Source organism: Melospiza melodia, chromosome 20 (assembly GCF_035770615.1).
Source record: "Melospiza melodia melodia isolate bMelMel2 chromosome 20, bMelMel2.pri, whole genome shotgun sequence".
Classification (NCBI taxonomy): Eukaryota; Metazoa; Chordata; class Aves; order Passeriformes; family Passerellidae; genus Melospiza; species Melospiza melodia.
In genome coordinates, this window is record NC_086213.1 from 3,955,850 (window position 1) to 3,973,359 (window position 17,510).

The 17,510-nt window shown below is 38.8% G+C and overlaps 1 protein-coding gene across 2 annotated transcripts in view; it reads right to left on the reverse strand.

Annotated features, from left to right (window-relative positions):
* Positions 1–17,510, reverse strand: part of SPECC1L (sperm antigen with calponin homology and coiled-coil domains 1 like) — a 65,479-nt gene that overhangs the window by 14,269 nt on the left and 33,700 nt on the right. For both annotated transcript variants that reach the window (XM_063173370.1, XM_063173371.1), the window contains 5 exons: positions 16,957–17,048; positions 11,821–11,911; positions 9,560–9,643; positions 8,230–8,386; positions 4,684–4,786 (listed from right to left, as the gene is read on the reverse strand). In XM_063173370.1, coding sequence (XP_063029440.1) covers positions 4,684–4,786; positions 8,230–8,386; positions 9,560–9,643; positions 11,821–11,911; positions 16,957–17,048 — 527 coding nt within the window. The remainder of the gene's footprint in view (positions 1–4,683; positions 4,787–8,229; positions 8,387–9,559; positions 9,644–11,820; positions 11,912–16,956; positions 17,049–17,510) is intronic.

The following is a 17,510-nucleotide window of genomic DNA, read 5'->3' on the forward strand; positions in this document are numbered from 1 at the left end:
TGTTTCTTTCCATACCAAACACATGTTATTTTTCACTTTGGGCATAAAGAAGAACCATAAAAAAATCAGTCATTCTCACAAAATCCAGTAATAGCTTCAGACATTAATGTCTGAAACACTTAGAGGTACAGACAGCTTCATAATTTATTCTAAATGTTGTCATAATTAAGTCTAACAAGTTGACATTTCCCTTGTATCACAATCCAATCCAAACAAAAAAAGGAAGCATGTCTTTCCATAACTCAATGATTTTTGGCTAAAGCATCAGCCTAAACCAAGGAGAGAAGTGTTTTGGCATCCTGACTGCTCTGATGAATCAACCAGACAGCACAGAATGCACACCCTGGAGTCAGTATTTGAACACAGGCTTACATAAGCACACTCATGTCCTTTTCTTGTGCATTTTTAAAATCAATATAGCACTTTGAATAGAATATGGCCTAGCTCAGTGTTGATAAATTAAAAAAAAAAAGGAATCTGAACCATTTTTTACTTCAAATTTTGTTATTCTACACTTATGGCCCAAGCACAAAAAAAAGCATTGCTTGATTCCAAGGTGCATTGAGCACAGCATTCAATTTCTTGTAAGACATGTAGCTTTGATCTGTACAGGAGGTAAAAATTAGGTCCTTGCAGCAAAAGTCTTTCCAGAAATCAGCACTGCATGAAATAGAGGACACAAGTACTACATGGCTACACTAAGTGTATCTGTACCTAGAAAGTGTGTAAATCTTAAAGAAAGTTTTTTTTTAAAAATTAGTCTATTCTTACAGCAATTTTGTTAATTGCTTTTTTGGTGCCAGACTTCTGGAAGTGAATTATCTTTCAGAATGCTGACAAAAATGGAAAATAAATGGAAATACTGGTGGAGATAAGAATGGGTAAGGATGTGTGTGTGTATCCTGTTTGTTAGTCCTCTTTTAACATGAAACATGCATGCTCACATCCTTTTGGGGACTTTTATTAGCTGTGTACTCAAAATGAAAGTAGCTGTGCTCCAGCCAGGGTAAATGCTCCCTAACAGCTGGATGGGATTACTTTATGCTTTGAACATATCTGGAATTTATGACAGTTTTATGACAGTGCACATATTTCAGAGGAGCCAGGAGGATTCTTTCCTCTGAAAAATGCAGCACTTGGCTCTGTGCTGTGCAGCAGTGTCAGACCCTGAGCACAGCTAACACACAATGAAATTTCAACTATTTTCTGCCTGTGGATCTGAAAACTAAAGGTGATTTGCTCCTCTTTTATCTAAAAGCTTATCTTGAGAGCAGCTCTCCTCTCTGAAGGCTCAGAGATCTGCTCAGGCCAGAGCACAATGCAGCTCAGTAACCTGGGTGTGCAATTGTGCCAGGACTGAACAGGCTCAGGGTGGAATTAATTCAGAACCTGCCTCTGCTAGTCCTGCACTGACCTTCTGCAGATCACCATCCTCCAAACTGAGCTCCAAGGAGAAATCCTGCCTGCAAACAGCATTCAGGCAGCATGGCAAAAGCTACAATATTGTAAGAGATGTACTCATTCAGGTTTTTACACCAGTAAATTCTCTTCTTTTCTTTGGCTGTATCAACCTGATTTTTTTTACTGAGGTTTTGAAAAAACATTTGGAACACAGTTAAATATTAACAACTACATTTAAAGGTGACTATTCATTTATTCCCCTCCAAATTTGCTTGAATAAATCAAGAAAAGTGTACTATGAAGTAATTTACAAGGTTTTTTAACAGGGTTTATTCCACTATAATGGACTGAAATTAAGAGCTTCACCACACTATCATATTTGAATTATTTAGCATTTACAAAGTTTCAAGTTTCTAAAGCAGAAATAAGGACTTAAAACTTTTAATCAAAAGCTTGAAAGCAATTTTCTAGAAGGGATTGGAAAGCAGGAGTTATTGCTCTTCCATTTTACTTAAGCTGACAAGAAACTCATACCAGTTGTACCAGACAATTCTGTAGGGCTGTATTCTCCCCAAGTATCTTGTGAGTAAAGGAAACCTTCTGTCTTTGAAACAGGACAGAATTTGGTGTGGTTTTTTTTTTTTCTCTTTAAAGAAGAGAAATTAATTTTATTAAATAAAATAAGTATCAGCAGTATTTTCCCCTGCTGATAAGGATTAATCAACTCCACCACACCAGGTGTTTAACAGGCTAAACCACTGGCAGCTCACCTAGAACTCTGTACACCTTCAAAAAAATTCTAGAAATTAAGAAGTATCTGGTTACTTGTGTGATTACTATTTTTTAGTATTCATTATCTACTTTCTACTATCCAATGTGAAATATAACACCAGAGATAAAAAGCAAAACAATGCCAGAAGCAAACATGTCTCTGTTAGAAAAGGAGCTTTAACTCAAGGTGCATGGCTCCATCTTCCCTGTGAAACACCAACAGCTGAAATAATTTTCTATAAATACCTTACATACATTAATGCATAAAGACCTACACCTCCAGGTGAGAGGGAGGAAACAAGACCAAAAAAGTGATTATTGTTGGCAGTGCATGAATCAGTTGTGATTTAAACACATCTTGAAAAATACTGGCTAACAGGGCTTTACCTAAGGATTGGTAGTTTAATATGAATAGGACAAAAGTAAGAAAAGAATTATTCTGAAACAAAAGGTTTCTAATCCTTTCTTTTCCTTTGCTTGTTTCCAATGATGGTTACAATCTCCCAGGTCATTTTAGAACTGGTTACAGACTCCATCTAGGAGTATCCTTCCTTTAGCCTGCCACATTTACAGCTGATATTGGATAGAAATTGGTGACTGGATAGAAGGGATCTACTGCTCTTCCTAGAGGAGAAGGTTGGGATATTTGGGACTTGTGTTCTGTGAGGCTCCTGCAGCAGCTCAGAGACAGAGGAGCATGTCCCTGCAGCTCAGAAAGCTCGTGCTGGCTCTCACCCAGGTGCTAAAGCAATAAAACAACAGTGGGACAGAGGAAAAGTAGAAGTTCTGATGGTAGGAAATGCTGGGGAGAAAAGGGAGCTGTGGCAGAGTGTGAGATACCAGGAAGAGCTGGAGGGAAAGAGGATGTCCATGCTTGCAGGACAGGGAAGGAAGAAGAGCTGAGTACCTTCAGCAGGACTGAATGAGGAAGGGAGACGTTCATTACCCTGATGCTTGTCTCCTGTTTGGCAGTTTTGAACGCATATAGTTTTAAAATAAAATTAAATGAAGCAGAGATTCATTGAAAATAAAAAAAGAAAAAGATCCTTATCTATTATTGATAACATTGAGATGCCAGAAATCTGGATAAGCACTGTTCACAATGAATACACTGCTGGGTATGTTTAAAACATTAGAATACCACCAACACAGTGTTCAAGCAGAACTGAATTTCAGGGGATGCTGAAAATAATCAAACTCTGTACAACAAAGAAATGAAAAATGAGTGTGCCTAAAGCAAAAGCCATTCTTGTCCCAGAACTACTTAATATAACCTCCTGATACTATCTCACAATTTCAATGAAGGCATTGCAGTGGCTCTGCAGATGCACTGTGCATTCTCAGCACCATGCTGCAGGTTCTGAAGCAAGTACAGAAAGTCTCAAAAGTTATCCTTTGAGCAGTGTTTATGAAACTCCAGGAATTAGAAGCAGCAATCTGTAGAATCAGAAGTGTATTCTTCAATGTGCACACAACTAGAGAGTGAAAAGTTTGGAATAATTTCTATCACTTTTCCTAACCAGATTAACGAAGCTGTCACATTCATCTTTCATTTCAAGACAATATGGGAAAATATTTTTGCACTTAGTTTGAGGATTTATAAAGCAATGTAACATCCTGCCTTTTTTAAAACGTGGGGAAGGAGAAAGGCTCTTTCCACAAAGCTGCTTCTCCTCAGAAATAGCACAGCTGAGTATCAGACGTGCACAGGAAGAGGGGGAGGGTTATATCCCAGCCTGCCCATTGTGCTGGAGGAGCACTTTTCCTATGGATGGGCCACCATCCTGTTATGTGGCTCTCAACTTCCTCCTGCATTGTGAGCCTCAAGTCATGGAAAGAGTAAAGTTCTTAAACTGAGGATTGTGTTGGGAACTCCAAACACTTTCAATACAAGTTAACCAAACAAATACATCACGGTCAGACTATTAACATCCTGGTTTGGTTTGCTGAAGCCACTATTCTTTTGAAAAAATAATGTAATCAGGAGAACTCTGGACAGTTATCTTGTTAGTTCTTTTGGCTTCTGATAACATTTGGACCAAGTGAAAAAAGAAAAAAAGAAATCTGCAACCACAGTGGAAAGCCAAGTTCAAAATGCAAGACAATGGCACCTTCACAAAACAAACTCCCTAAGGGGCCAAATGGGAGTCAAAGATCCAAAGAAAACCCTATGATAATTACCTATAAAAAATAAATCTCTGAAATCTGAGAAATGGTACTCTAGCTGCATTTGGGAAACAGTCACTTAAACATTCAGTTGATAAAGTTTCAGCTCCAATTTCACAAGGGCAAGGCTGATTTCAAGCGCCTCAGAGGGAGGGCAGCTGTCCCTTCAGACCAAGCTGTGGAGCAGTGACTGAGGAGCTGCTGCTGCTGGAGCCCCCGTTCCCAGGGGAGGGTACAGGACATGCCAGGGCACTCAGCCCATGCAGTCAGGTGTGGAGCAGCCTGGTTTGTGCCACGGGCAGGCTCCGCTGCCTGCAGCCACTGCACACCCAGCTCTGCAGGTACCTGGTAGCCCTCTGTTTTCTTCTGGCACCACTTCAGCAGGGCGTTCCTCTTGGAGCCTCCATATTCTCTTGCCAGGGCAGACAAGGGATCTTTCCTCTCTTCCCTAGGAACAAGGCCAGAAGAGCTTGTAACACAACAGAAATAGGTATTTATAAAGGCTCAAATAGAAGAACAAATTCTTGGCACACTGGAAGAAGCAGGATACAGCACTTATGACTGAAAAACAGAACACACAGGAACACCTGCAAAAGACTTTTGAGTTAGTTAGGAGTAATTCTTTAATTAGCAAATCATCCTTCTTTGTCCTTTAAGCTTTTTTTATTAGATCTTTCCACCTCAATGATATTTCTTTCTAAGAGCTTGAAAAATTAAACTCACAACATATTAAGTTGCAGCCTGAACCATTAAGCTAACTCAAGTGACTTTATTTCTTATTTAGAAAGGATATAAACTGATGCTATCTCTTTTGCATCTCATGGCTGATTACAAATGTCACCTTGAAACAACAAGTTTGCATTTGAGCAGCACGGTGTTATTAACAGAACACTTGCCTGAGACCTGGAGTTCTCAAAAAAGAAGGGGGAGATCTATGTAGGCTGATCTGCCATTTGATGTATTAGCACAATAAAAGCAGTCAATTAATTTCAATTCCAGTTTGTCAAGCTATCTTAAGTAATTTTTTCCTTAAGAAAAGTTTGAGAAAGAAAAGAACAACCTAACTAAGTTGGCCACTTTTTCATGAGCCTTACATTACAAGCATCTCTTTACCAGGGTTCAGAAAAGAATTCTTAGATTAAAAAAGTATATATTATAAAGGCTAAAACTTTAGTGGCCTGGCTACATGACTCAGTATTTCTATAGATATTATAATGAACAGTCTTTGACAAAAAGAGCAAGTACAACACCATTGTGGATATTAGGTACCACACAGGAAGTGTGACAGCAATTGTTCTTGTTTTTAATAATCTCCATTTGGAAAATTAAAATAAGATAGATGTCAGTGAACTGCAAAGACTTCCCCATCTGCCATTTTTAAAGAGTTTTATCAGTGTCCTGGTTTGAAAAGGAAGTAAATTTTTTGGGATGCTGTGGTCAAACCAATAGGTGCTCAGATTTGAATAAGCAAAGTTTTCACAAAATAGACAGAAATTATACCGTAAGCTACTGTTTCTGAATATTTCCCAAAAGACACAGGGATTGTATACATTCACTCTCAAATCTTCAACTCTTTGTTCTTTACAGCCCATATGGTGACTGGAGAGAGGGGTGGAATGTGGAAGTAAATAATAGCACCAGTGGATTCTCTGCTGCAGATTTCAGGTAGCAACTCTCCAGCTCCTGCTAAGGGAAAGAAAGCATCCATGGAATGTGAATATCTTCCTGTGTGCCTGCTAAAAACAGAACACCAGAGACTATTCCATGCATCAACATCTCTTGGTCAATGCACAAAAGAGAACATGGCCCAACAGACAAGGAAATGTTTTAAGGCACTAATCTCAAATACATGTATTGCAGTTTTCTTGGCCAGTCTTCACTGACATATGGATGGGCAGGATCTCCAAGTTACTTAGAGATAACAGCTGAAATATCCATGAAAATTTATGCCCAACAGGACAGTAAACACAAAACAGTAACTGCTATCTTTGATGCTGAGCCTTCAAACCTAACTGCTTATCTTGATTTAACACGAAAAGGAAGTCAATAATTGCATATTTAAAATGTGAAATAAATTATCTGAACAGGTCACTGTACTTAAACTTCATAGGCACCACACAGCCAGAACGATGCTTCAAGAAATTCTGTACTTAAATCAGTACAAATATCAACAACTTACACTGGTGATTTTTTCCTTTGGTGATTGAAACAAGTAACAATGGGATCGCATATTCAATCTATAATGAGAGTTATGCAACACTTTGAGAACTGAAGAACAGAGATCTGGGGCAACAATAGAACTCAAATAAAAATATCCCTCTCTCTTTATGCTAAACATACTGTTTAGCCACGAGGGAGCTGTACAGCCTGTTCTCAAATTCCAGCAAGAGCACATGGTTTATATCAGGTTCTCACAGCTATGAAAACACTGCTGAAGAAAATAAATTAGCTTTAAGTCGTATGGAGACAATGAGAAATGGTTTGACATACAAATCTTACATGTTCACATATTAGGTCAACTGCATTTCAAATCAAGGAGCCAATGAAGTTTCACCTAGAACAGGGAACAGCAAACTGCAGGTATTTGTTCTAGTGAACTACACCAATAATTTTATCTACCAATAACTTTCAGAAAATGGTGGGGGAAAACAGAAAAATCTGCTCATGTAACAAACCAGAGTGTCTGCAAAGGCCACACTCATCACCACACACCCACTGCTCACAGCCCATTAAGTCTCTTGTAGCACTGAGCACTGCAGGCAATGGTTGGGAGCACAGTAATGATTTCATAATTACAACTGTCCAGTTTCACCCTGGAATGCCACACTGCTTGCTCCAGTCTGCAGACTGACACCAACACAACTCAATGTTACCAGTTCAAAGTTCATACACAGGTGTTTCAAACTTATTACTGGATGTACTCAGTTTAAATTTAGGTGCTAACATACACATTAATTGCTAGTAGTAAAGTTCCCACAATTAAACTCAGTTTAATTTGTGCACAATAAAAGGAAGGTGGCACTGAGGCCTGTCTCAGCTGATTTCAGAAAAATCACTTTCAAAAGCACCCACAGCTGTAAATATCTTAGAATTTTATATATATTACAAGTGTCTCTGAACATTAAGAGTTTAATACTTCTGCTGTACAAAAGCTTTGTCAGGAAGCTCTGTGAGAAATGGTCTTGACAGAATTATTTAACCTTTGTCTGCAAATTTCCCAATCTATGAAGCAGAGCTGAGGACATACTTCACTTGGATAACGTGAGGATTAAATACTTTGAAGTCCTCTGACTGATAACACACCAGAGAGGAAAAGTTTTAAATTTACCACAGACTTATCTTTTCTCTTACTAATCAAAGGAGGTTGTCTGGCCATTTGTTGCTCAGACTTGCACTATGACTCCATCTGTGGGACCAAAAAACCCAGGCCCACTCACTCATGGTCATTAAAAAGACCTGTCAGTGTCTGGGATTAAGATCTGGGCATGCTGCTTTTTGTCTTCAGCTGGGATTACAGAAGTTAAGGTTTATCATGGTCTCCCTGGGTCCAAGGCAGTCTGCATGATCTGCTCCATGTGCTGCAAGCTCCCTTCCTGAATTTGGCTCTGTGCTATTTTGAACTGCTATTATTATTTAGTGACATGACTTAGCTTGTTTTTCTAGTAGAGTATAGAGTCTGCTATTAACTTATAAGCTTTAAAAAGCTTAACTTTTAGTCTCACTTTTAAAACAAATACTGAGCTGTAGAAAAACCTTTCTGAAGCTCTTACAGATTACTGAAGATCATTATTGTGTGGGGTCTGCAGTCTCAGTACCAATATCATATACTAGAGGTATGCAGGCAGACAGCTGTGAAATTACACCCAATAAAGGGGTTAATTAATTAATTACCTTATTCTGCTTCTGGTTGTAGGGGTGACTGATGCTGTAGGAGAAGATGAGAGGGACAGCTGTGGGGAGGTGGTGCCCATTGCCATGAGAGATGCTGGGGATGCTCCATCAGGTGCACTGATGTCCCTCTTGATTTCCTCACTGCTTCTTCGAGACACTGAGGGGGGAATTGCCCAGGCATTTATCATTTGGAAACACAAAACCTTCCCAACTTGCTCTCAGACAAGCATTTGTTCAGAAACCAAGCACAGAAACCTGTACCTAATAGTAGGTGTCAATATTCTTCTTGATGCTTTCCACTCTGGGAATATGAAGGATTTAGACTGCACTAGAAACATTCATGATCAAGCCTTTATTTTGAAGCAAAGACAGTTTGATGGATGTATCTTAATGGAATATGACTACTCCCATTTGAAGGATTTAATGAGTAAGAAGGAATTTTAACATCAAAACATTTATTTTCCTCTAGTCCATATAATTACACTGTGAAGCTTCAAGTAGTTAAGGAAAAAGAAAACCAAATCAGTTTAGAGATGACAGCTGTTTTATTTCCATTTAATTTTAATGAAGAATTGGCATGTATGTGATGCTCTGGACATTAATTAAATATCATCAACAAGAATATCAAGTGTTGACCTGAGATCAGTCAGCCACATTCCAGAGAGCTTGCTTCATTTTATCAAAGGAAATAGTTTTTGTTTCAAATGAAAGCACAAGCATTGTACTCTGTAAAACCAAATTTGGAATTGTTACATGTTCTATACATGGAAGAGTTTCCAGTTAAAAGTATGAGGCTTGTCTTTATACTTAAATAATCACCATTGTTCATGTTTGTGCAAATCAAAGATTCAACTCTCTACATAAACCAGGGACTTATTTTCTAATGACCTGGGGGCAAGTATATTAATTTATAAATACCAGACACAAGAAGTTTGGGTTCTTATACAAACAAAAACTATCTAAAACTTGTAAGCACTTACTCAAATATAAAGGTTTTAAAAAATATTGATTTAAAATCAATTCTGCTGGGATTTTACAGAGCATCCTTTTCATAGTATTACACTATTTGTGCTATAATTCATAAAGATTTGGTTTCAGAAGCCCCTGCTGATACTGAAACATCAGTATTACAGCTTGATAGTAAACTAACACTCTGCATAAATTTGTATTTATAGCAAGTCTGGCTTTTTTAAAATCCAAACTTAACATCAAATGTCCAGCAGTGCTGAAGAGTATTTGTGGGTTATGGCAGTCACAAAGCAGACCTGTAAGTACATGACTGAAATGAGAGTTCCCCATTTTCCTGAACACCTGAAAGCTGTGGTGTTACCTGAAATGGATTTGGCACTTTCCATGGCAGGGACCCTGGGCAGAGACGCCGGGCGGCTGGTGGAGGATGTTCTCAGCAAATGCTCTGCACAGAGAGAAAGGAAAAGGAGGGAGTCATCCTCACTACAGGTTCCAAATGTAAATATTCAGGTCTGAGTCACCAATATTGCCCACCAGTGCCCGAGTCTGGCTGTTTTAGGGAGGGCAGGTGGGAGATGGAAGAGCCCTAAAGTTGTCCATTTCCAGGAATGGGCAATGGCACCAGGAATCCACCATGACTCCCTGAATCCTTTTGCCCTAAAGCAAAAAGGAGATGTTCTCAGCAAATGGCGGAGGATGTTCTCAGCAATGCTCTGCACAAGGAGAAAGGAAAAGGAGGGAGTCATCCTTACTACAGGTTCCAAATGTAACATTCAGGTCTGAGTCACCAATATTGCCCACCAGTGCCTGAGTTTGGCTGTTTTAGGGAGGGCAGGTGATTCTATCTGGGAGATAGAAAAGCCCTGAAATTGCCCATTGCCAATGAAGTGCACCAGGAATGCACCATGAACACCTGAATCCTTCTGCCCTAAAGCCTCTTGCTAATCCACTTGCCCTGGTCATAAACAATCCTTACACCAAAAGGCTGGGAAAGGAACCCCCATTCAGCACATGGCCAAAAATATTCAATATGTCCTTCATAATGTTCAATGGTAAAGCAGATTTTGCTTTATCCCTAAGGTGATTTATTTTTTCCTCCTCTCTGGTTTGTTGGATTGACGGTTTTTGGGCTTTGGGGGTTTTTTCATTTTATTATTAAATAAAATTACACATTTTTTCCTTCCTTCCTCCATGCAGTAGGGTCTAAAATGTGCCTTTACATATTGCATTGCAAGATCAGTTCTGACTAACACCAATGAGTAAAAAAAAAAAAAAAAAAACTACAATAAAATTAATTTTCTATAGCAACAAATCAAAGCTATTTGAAATATTCCTTCAAGTAAAAACTGCAAACAAAAGGTTTACATACTCCTACGTAGAAACACTTAGATGACAGTAATTTGAATATAAAACCTCATGGAAACGAGGATTAAGAAACCCCATTTATTAATTGAAAATGTGACATTTTCATACATTGCTGGAAAGATATATTTTTAATGTATCTGTATGGCTGCAAACAAGAATTCTGTCTGGCACCCTCACTCCTGGAACACAGTCCTGCTCCTGCATTCACTGATTTGAAAAAAACCACAAAAGCCATGTAAAACATACCATTCATTTTGTGTTTAAGCTTATGCCTAACCCTTATGTCTTACCCTGAACTCTGTAACAATTAAAGAATCCTGTATTATCTTCTTGGAAAGGCATTTCAATATTCCTAAAAATATCAAAGTTTCTAAAATTAAAACTGCAGCTGCATTGTACAAACAGCCTCAATATGGATTCAACAAAAGCAAGAAGGAAATCTGGCACATACAGACTATTATGAAGTGCTACAGAAAAAAAAAAAAAAAAAAAAAAAAAAAAAAAAAAAAAAAAAAAAGCCCAACCCTTTAGAAAACATCAGACCTCAGGAATACCAAATGGAGAGGAAATATTCAGCCTGGAGTCATATGGGGATTATCTTGAGAAACATCTACACACAAAAAGCCCCTAAAGCAGGCATAAATCAGAGAACTACACCCAACACATGATAGCCATTCATTCTCACAGGAAGAGCACATTGTGAACAGTGTTTTGAGAGACAAAACAAAGTTCACAGAACAGGGGAATATTGGGAAATAGATAAATCAACACTCAATTCCATTCAATTTTTCATCTGGCTGCTGAAGGTTCAATGCTTAATTAGTTTATTTTATTATTCACATGCAATACAATGCCAACCATCATTTTTGTTGCATTTTGGGGGGTTAAAATACCTTTAACTCCAGAGGTTGGGTTTTTTAATAACTGGGACAGCTGCAACATATGTCCCTGAAATTATCTTATCTTGATTTTACAAGTGATCTTAGTTTATGCACACACTAAAACTTGTCAGAATAGTACCAAGTTATCAGCATGCAATTGTGGTTCTGCTGGAAATTCAAAAAAGCATCTTTGCTACACCACCACATGTGATGAAGCACAAGTAGAAAGAACTTAAACATGAGATAGACTATGACTCTATTAAGATATTTGGATAATAAAAAGTATCTAACATGATAATGCTTTGGATACTAAATTTTTTAAAAAACTATCAATAGCAATGCTAAAACCAAAAATTAAATGAACTTGAACCAGTACCTTGAACAGGAATTTCTGCATAGCTTGGTCTTTTGTCTGTCAGTGTAGCAAGGGGTTTTGAAGCTGAGATTGGCCCACTTATGGAATGCCTCTGAAATGGAAAAATATTTCTGTCAGACATAACTAGAAGGTAAAAAAAAACAAATATGGAATTGCAGAATTAGCTTTAGAAATTCAGATATGACATTATTACTAATTTTAAAGAATTACAACAATAAAGGAACCTTTGAATTTTTTTCCTTCCTTACATAAAACCTTTACTTTTGCCAATCTGACTATGCCTTGAACCTGTAACATTTACTTTAAGCTGAGTCCTGTTCCTCAGACCAATGTTAAAAATTAAGGCTGTGAATGCTCCTGCAGTTTTTGTATTAATTCTCACCTTCATTTCTATTTTGTTTGAACAAACCTGTTCTGGTTAAACTCGATGTGTTTATTTAAACCCACAGAACCCCCTATACAAAGCCAAGGTTTCAGTGCATGATCTGTGTTATTAACAGAAGCTTTCACAGCTTTGTGCCTCTTCCTGGAAATCTGGGAGAATGGTGCAATGGGTACAGTGACCCAAAGCACTCTTTGATAAGAAAAACACTACTGAAAAAAATGGGGTTTATTCAGAATGTCACGAGCTTTTGTTCCCACATATTTAACTGAGATGCTCTGGGAACAAATGGAGAAATCCATTTTATTATTTGTCAAAGATGTGATAATACACAACATTTTTTTTGCCTTCTCAAGTCACTTCAATTTTTGTTCTCCTCTAAAGAGCTATGAATTGAGCATTTAGTTTTCAAGTTTTATATAAATATTTAGCAATATATGGCTTTTAGCAAGCACAAGATCACAGCTGTGTTCAGGCTTGTACACACAATTCAGCAAGCACTAAAAAGGACTAAAATAAGCATTTTAGTCTCACACAGTGAATTGTACAAAGCAATAATTACCCTCAGAGTTACTGAAACAGATTCAGTTGCTGAAGACTCATGGAGGATCGCCCACAATTCTTTCAAATTAATCATTTCAAAGAGCCTATTGCAAATTACAGTTCATTCTTTATTCACCCTGTCCTTTCTATTAGATTCCAATATTTAATCATAATCAGTCCATTAATGTGTTTATCCTGAAAACTCTTTCAGGTCTCCATCTGGCCCAAGGTTAAATGAGTCTTATCTTCACAAAATACTAAAGGTCAGATGTTTCTCACACCAAATTATGCAGGCAAGACAGACAAATCCAGAACTGTGATTAAAATGAGTTAACAGTATATATTTTACAGCACCCCACAGCACAGGCAGGATTACAGGGCTGCTAATTCATCAGTTAAGAGTCAAACTGGAGTTATGCTTTTGTGCTAGAAACCAAATGGAGAGAACAACTGCCAAAATACAGCATGAAGAATTTCATCACTTCATACATCCAATGTCCTGCACACACACACACAAAGATTGTACCTTAAAATGTGCAGGTGTGTGACTGTGAGCCTTGCACAGAAATGCCCACAACAGCTTCCCCTCAGAGCTGCCATTTCACATTTGCATCACCTACTTAAAAAAACCCCAAACATTTCCTTACTAAAGGATATGAACTGTACCAAAGTGAACCATTTCAATGCATTCCCCACCCCAGGAAACAGCTGAAATATGAGGCTAAAATAAAAATATTTCATTTTGGTTAGCTTTGGGACTGGCACTACAGAGACTGGGGAGTGCAGAGCTTCAGCCAAGACACAGAGGTATGTACAGAGCTGGATAACCATATCCATTTATCCCTTAAAACCAAACATCCTTTATGGAAATTGTCAGAAAGTGGCTGTATCACTCAGCTGACAACTTGCTGTACATTGTTCTTGTCTCTGCAATAAAACAAAGTGGTTGTCTCTGTTCCTGTTGGCACAGCAGACAGGGCTCCCTTGCACTGTTTAGTTCCTAATTCCAAATCTCACAGCTACCAGCACTAACACAGGGACTGATGCACTGCAAACCAGAGGAACATGGACCAAGTGATGTTTATCTATCTTCACCTGTCTTCATCCATGTAGCAGTGCACAGGTGTCTGGGAGAGGCTTTAAATTTGAAACAGAACTATGGCAGGATGAACTAATCACTTCAAATATTTGGCTTCTGACTTCTCATCCTTGTGTCTGTTGTCAGCTATGGAAGGAAACGCAACCATCACCACTATCCAGGTACCTCCTCCTGATCACTTTGCACTTCATGCCAGTGCACCTGCACGTGGCCACTGCAGAACAAACAGTTCTTCACATATTGACCAGTTCAGATATAGGAAGGCTTTGACACTAAACTGGTTGGACCCTGGAAGTTCATATGCTCAAATCAAAACAGGGCATTCAATGGTAACCTGTAAATCTGAAACCATGTTTGTAGCAGGACATTCAATGGTAACCTGTAAATCTGAAACCATGTTTGTAACAGGGCATTCAATGGTAACCTGTAAATCTGAAACCATGTGTGTTTCAGGGCATTCAATGGTAACCTGTAAATCTGAAACCATGTGTGTTTCAGGGCATTCAATGGTAACCTGTAAATCTGAAACCATGTGTGTTTCAGGGCATTCAATGGTAACCTGTAAATCTGAAACCATGTTTGTAACAGGGCATTCAGTGGTAACCTGTAAATCTGAAACCATGTGTGCTTCAGGGCATTCAATGGTGACCTGTAAATCTGAAACCATTTTTGTAGCAGGACATTCAATGGTAACCTGTAAGTCTGAAACCATGTGTGTTTCAGGACATTCAATGGTAACCTGTAAATCTGAACCACATCTGCTTCAGAGAGTCCTCCAGCTACAAAACAGAAAATGGAAGTACCCAGGGGAAGCAGCAGACATGCTCCCTTGTCCTCATATTCCTCCCTAGGCATGTGCTTTGGTCACTCCCAGTGGCATTCCAGACCAGCTAAGCTCTGGGCTAACCCAGCAGGGCTGTTTTCACATTCTGAAGAGCATTCTCTTCATACCTCCCTTCCTAAATTGCTTTGCAGTGCTGCTAAGAGCCATAGTAAAACACAGCTATGTTCCACTGCAGGCTTGGACCTGAAGCCACAAAGGGTTTTGTTTGTTTGTTTTGAGTTGCAAAATATATTCAAGAATCTATCTCATTATACATACACACAGCTGTAAAGAAAAACAAACCAAGCAAACAAAAACTCTTCAAGACTGAGGAAATTCATTTCACAGTCCAAAGACAAAGCACATGGTTGATGCCTCTGTACTTGGACAATGTTTTTTACAACCAATCCATCTTGTAACACAGTGCCAGTTTCTCAGCAGGTGCCCATGTAAATATTTCCACTGGGACAGCATTTAAGAGGAACTGAAATGAATGATAATAAACACTGCAACACCCATACAAAGATCCACCTTTCCTCAAAGACCTTAAACCATAGATGACTTCTATAAGTTGGGAGCCAATAGTTCAGCTCACATAGTGATTACTTATTAAAATCTTGCTTTTCAATTGTAAGAGAACAAACAAAAAATGTTTTAAAAAAATTACATAGAATGCAACAGTAGAAAATGAGGCAGCAATTGACAATAAAGAAAGCTCAACCCCCTTCTCTCTTGAGCAGAAAATATTCACATAACTGAGGTCATGAAACCCAACTGCCTTCTGGATAATTACAAGCACTTTGAAGAAACCACCTATCTTCAGAAAGACAATAGAAGCTGTTTTTATTTACACACCCTTCCCTTTGTTTTTCAGGCAATGTTTCCCACTAATGAGCATCCAGCTCTTAATGACTTGGGTCTATACCAGAAGTTGAATTCAAAATTCAAGTAATTCTGGCACATCAAGAACATCAAACAAGAGCTGTAAACCTGAGCAGCTTTGCAGTATTCTAAGAGATTACTTTGGTTCATGGTTAATTTACAGGTAAATAAAGTGAGATAAGCCTTAGGCTTCACCAAAAAGTCTTCTGTCTGCCAAAGGTCTGGTTCAGCCCTTTGGAACACAAGATTAAGTCTTCCTCCTCCTCCAAGAGTGCAGAAATAAACAGAAATATAAAGCCAGATCAATAGGAACAAAGCATCTGTCAGCAAACTCATCACATTTAACTAATTTAGAGAACTGCTGTCAAGAGTGACTGAACCACAAGAAGAAGCAGAAGCTCTCCCAAGAAACCATTTAATTCTTTCTCTTTGCTTTAAGGCTATCTATTTGTTTCATGAAATTCACTCTTAAGTGAATAAAAGCTGCACTAGTCTGAGAACAGAACAGTCAGTCTGTTCCAGGTATTGTTCCTTGGGGACTAAAAGCTGATATGGCCACAGAGTCCTCAGTTCAGGCAGAGAGAATGTATTACCAAATCATTACACTGACCTACAGTGAAAATCAAGTTTTGGAACTTTGGGATAGCAATATCTTGATGGCAATAGGAGAATTATGGATATTAAAGGAGTAAAACAACATACATTCTTTGACTTTTCTTTATGAACCTGGTCCCACCTGCTTGGTCCTTAAACTTGTTGGCTTCTGCCAAAATCTCACTTCACACAATAAGTGAGGTAATAAAGCCAGCAAAGATCTACAAAGCTGAACATCAGAGTCCTGCCAATGCCATCTCAGTGCACCCAGGCTGCTGCAGAGCTGAGCAAAAGCACAAAGCTTCAGAGGGGACAGCACAAAACACACAGCACCATCACCCACTGGCCAAACTCTGCCAGTGCAAAATGAACAAAGAGCAGAAATCTGCAATTATTTCCATCCTACCTGTAAGGCCTGCATTGAAAGATACATTTACACTGATGATTGCTGACAGATTCTGCACAGTCCTCAGTCCACTGCCAAAGGGATCACTGCTGTTTCCCTGCCAGGCACAGGACTAAGAACTGACAAAATGAACTCTAAAACTAAGGAATGCAAATAAAGTCTTCCTCTCACGCTTTTTAACAGCACAGGAATAGCAATGGTTGCAAATATTTAACAAGAACTTCCAAGTTCCCAACGTGGTTCTCAGTGAAACACTTGTTAGACTGAACAGTTTAGTAATTACTTACTTAAGGCAACATTTTATCTTTATTTCCCCAGCAAGTCAGCCAATATTTGTATGTCACCACCTGTAGTTTCACACAATCTTCTTCACACAGAAGGATTAAGTGCAGTCATGAAACACCCACCTGCATGGGGGATACAGCAGCAGCTGGGGGAGTTTTCATGGGGCTTGGGCTCAGGGGAGTGCGAGGAATTGTGGCAGCAGCAGGGCTTGGAACTAGGAGGAACACGGAAAAGAAGCCATGGTGAGCACAACACTGTTCTGCAGTGCAACAGGAGACTGCTAAAGCCAACCCTCACCTTGTTCTTCACATTACCAGTTCTACCAGATCACACTCTCAGAATTTCAATTAGCAATTGACTGAAAAGTCATTTGAAAGTATGCCTACACATTTACTCCCCTGCAATTACCTTCATTTGCTGTCTTTCTATCATCCTTGGTAAAAGCCTGAGCTGGCTGGGGGTGGACAAGGCTAAGGTGCAGGATACTATTACCTTGGCAGATATAAATCATGGCATTACTCTCTGATCTTCAGACAATTAAAGAGATAGCAGCAGTTCCTGGCTCTGCTGGTAATACAAGAAAGATAAACTCTATCACCTGCTTCTCCTTTCTAGCTTCTAATCAAAGTCCACGAGCACTAGATTATGATATACTTTAAATTTTGGGATTAAACAA